Here is a 2777-nt window from a genome sequence, read left to right as displayed (position 1 = left end):
TAACTCAATAACTCAATGATATCCGAATCGATCGAACCACCCGCCGATCAGCTCAGCCCAAATAATCAATGACACCCTTCGGAAGAAAAAAGTAAAATAAATTTCGCTTCGCTCCGCCTGCGCCACCAAATTTTCCACCAAATGTGCAGTTTCTATTACAGTAGAAATAACAAGACAGACTCCAATTTTGTGGCGCAGTGACGGAATTTTACAGCACATGTCATACCTATCATCAAAAGGCACTTCCTATCACTAAAGCAAGTATACTCAGATTATGTTATAAAAAGCGCGCGCCCTGATAATCGATTTAGAATACTTCACGACACACAGGACAGGTGCGCTTGAACCTCGACCACTCCTTGATACAATCCAAGCAAAAGTAATGCCCACAAGTGAGCTCCCATACCTGTGAAACAAATCGATCATCAGGGCGCGCGCGCTCTACTCACCTCTTCATCAGTCAAGTCTTTGAAACAAATGCTGCAAGTGTGGTTTTGATCAGCAAAGCAGGTGAGGTCAATAATTTTATCATCAACATTAGAGCAATCTTCACGAATCTTCGCTGTGCGCTCGTCCGAAGATTCCCGCCGTCCACTGGTTGTTGAAAGCGACGGCAAGGGGAAGCCATTTTCGGCTGAGAAAAAACCAATTATTCCGTCAGAAAAAAACACTGAATTTTCCATAAAAATTCATTTTTTTTGCTGAAAAAACTGATTTTCCGTTTTTTCCGGCGAAATTTTTGGAAAAAAAACACAACCTTTCCCGTAAAAAAATAATTTTTCGCCAAAAAAACAGATTTTCCACATTTTTCCCATCCTGTCGTTATTACAATTACCACCATTTTCTACCAACGGTGCCCCATCATCACTGTGCATGAGAAGATACGTCTCGATTGAGCTCATATCACAAAAATTTTTAGAGAAAAAACTTCAAATTTTCAGAGAAAAAACGCCAAATTTTCCGGAAAAATTGGAAAATTTCCCCAAGAGAAACCTTTCCCCCTTTTTCCCCTCCTCTCGTTATTACAGTCATCAGAACTTTCTATCACCGCTGTCCGACCGTCAGTGTGAATGAGATGCGTTTAGGCTCCTATCACTAATTTTTCAGAGAAAAAAACTCCAAATTTTCCGGGAAAATTGGAAAATTTTCCAAGAAAAACTGATTTTCCCCTCCTGTCGTTATTACAATTATCAGAATCTTCAATCACCGGTGCCCGACCGTCACTGTGCATAAGATACGTTTTGTTTGGCACATTTTCGATCGCCTTCACTCGCAAGATTCTCAACTGACCTTCCAACCCTGTTTCATCAGGACGCCAGACTTGCCTAAAAATATCATCAAAATCGATCACGTGATCGATTTGCTCCAGTGTGGAAACTCTTCTGAGCTCAGCAGGTGAGGAAAGCGATTACATATATTCCTACTCCAACACTGTATAGGAAACTCTTCTGAGCTCAGCAGTTGAGGAAAGCGATTACATATATTCCTACTCCAACACTGTATAGGAAACTCTTCTGAGCTCAGCAGGTGAGGAAAGCGATTACATATATTCCTACTCCAACACTGTATAGGAAACTCTTCTGAGCTCAACAGGTGAGGAAAGCGATTACATATATTCTTACTCCACCACTGCTCACTTGCAAAAGCTCCCCAGACTGTGCACCCAACGTCTGCGCTCAACTTCCGTATCAACTGCAAACATCCATTCCCTCCTCGCAGGAGTCTCCGCATTCGTGCCAATTTCAAAGGCGTATCTTAGGTTCAACCATACAAGATTCAAAGTAGGCCCAAAAAGGTACTTCCCCTCGATCTGCTTCACATTATGAATATTCGGGACAACATCCCACTCCACTAGATAGTCAGCGCTCTCCAATTCCAACACCTACCAAATCTTGCTCATCTTGACCAATCTTGCATTTCCTCAACGCCTCTCACCTCCGTATAGGATCCCCTCGCGAGGTCTTCCGGCCGCTTGAATGCGAAAAGCTTATCACCAATTAGACACTAAATTTTTCAATAAAAAAATCGGCGGAGCGAAGCGATTCTGGAATATTTCCTACACAATATCTGCGTCGGAACGTTTTAATAAACTTCGACTGTTTGTAGAGGTAACCCGAAATTCTGATCCCATCGAAGCCACCAGCGCTGTGTAGGGCGGCAATAACGGAACGGTCCTGAACAGAAAGTTTTCACGAAAATTTCTGAAAAAGTCGAAAAATTTTCGAAAAACGCCAAAATTTAGATATTATTTTTGACCACCAACTACAGGTTTTTATAACGTATTTTTTCGATAATTTTCCCCAAAAAAATTCACAAATCGATCACTTGATCGATTATCATTACATGTGACGAGGATCGGCTTGAAGACTCTCTCGGTCGCGAAAATAAAATTTCCGCACAGTCGAAGCAGGTGGGATAGCAAATTGAAACGGCCATTATAATTCAAAAAACTGAAAAAAATATTCAATTTCACCCGTGATATGAAGAGGAAAAATTCACAATTTTTTCCGCGGAAAAATTGCGGAGCGAGCGAACAACATGCACTTTCGCGTTGTGCGTGCGTGCAAAAATACTCGTTAACTACAGAGCGTGAGAGGCCACCAGATGAATCAAACGACTCCTCTAAAGACAAAAACTCGATTATGCGAACAGCTCGAAAGATTTTAATGTCGGAAAAATGTCCTACCCGGGAATCGAACCGGGCTGGACCTATGTAAAATTCATCGATTGAGTCCATGGACTCAGTGAGCTCCGCCCCTTCGTCACGAAGTCCTATT

The 2777-nt window shown here is 42.0% G+C and overlaps 1 protein-coding gene across 1 annotated transcript; it reads right to left on the bottom strand.

Annotated features, from left to right (window-relative positions):
* Positions 1-307: 307 nt before the first annotated feature.
* Positions 308-2737, bottom strand: Pmar_PMAR000614 (hypothetical protein; the record flags this gene model as incomplete). The annotated part of the gene is made up of 8 exons (XM_002766478.1): positions 308-406; positions 450-634; positions 1186-1325; positions 1638-1754; positions 1800-1882; positions 1936-2004; positions 2061-2174; positions 2687-2737. 8 exons carry the CDS (start codon positions 2735-2737, stop codon positions 308-310), a joined length of 858 nt encoding a protein of 285 aa, XP_002766524.1.
* Between the last annotated feature and the right edge of the window lie 40 nt (positions 2738-2777).

Source organism: Perkinsus marinus (genome assembly GCF_000006405.1).
Source record: "Perkinsus marinus ATCC 50983 genomic scaffold scf_1104296972806, whole genome shotgun sequence".
Lineage (NCBI taxonomy): Eukaryota > Perkinsozoa > Perkinsida > Perkinsidae > Perkinsus > Perkinsus marinus.
The sequence above is the reverse complement of the archived record's forward strand: the minus strand, read 5'-3'. Positions and strand labels throughout refer to the sequence as shown.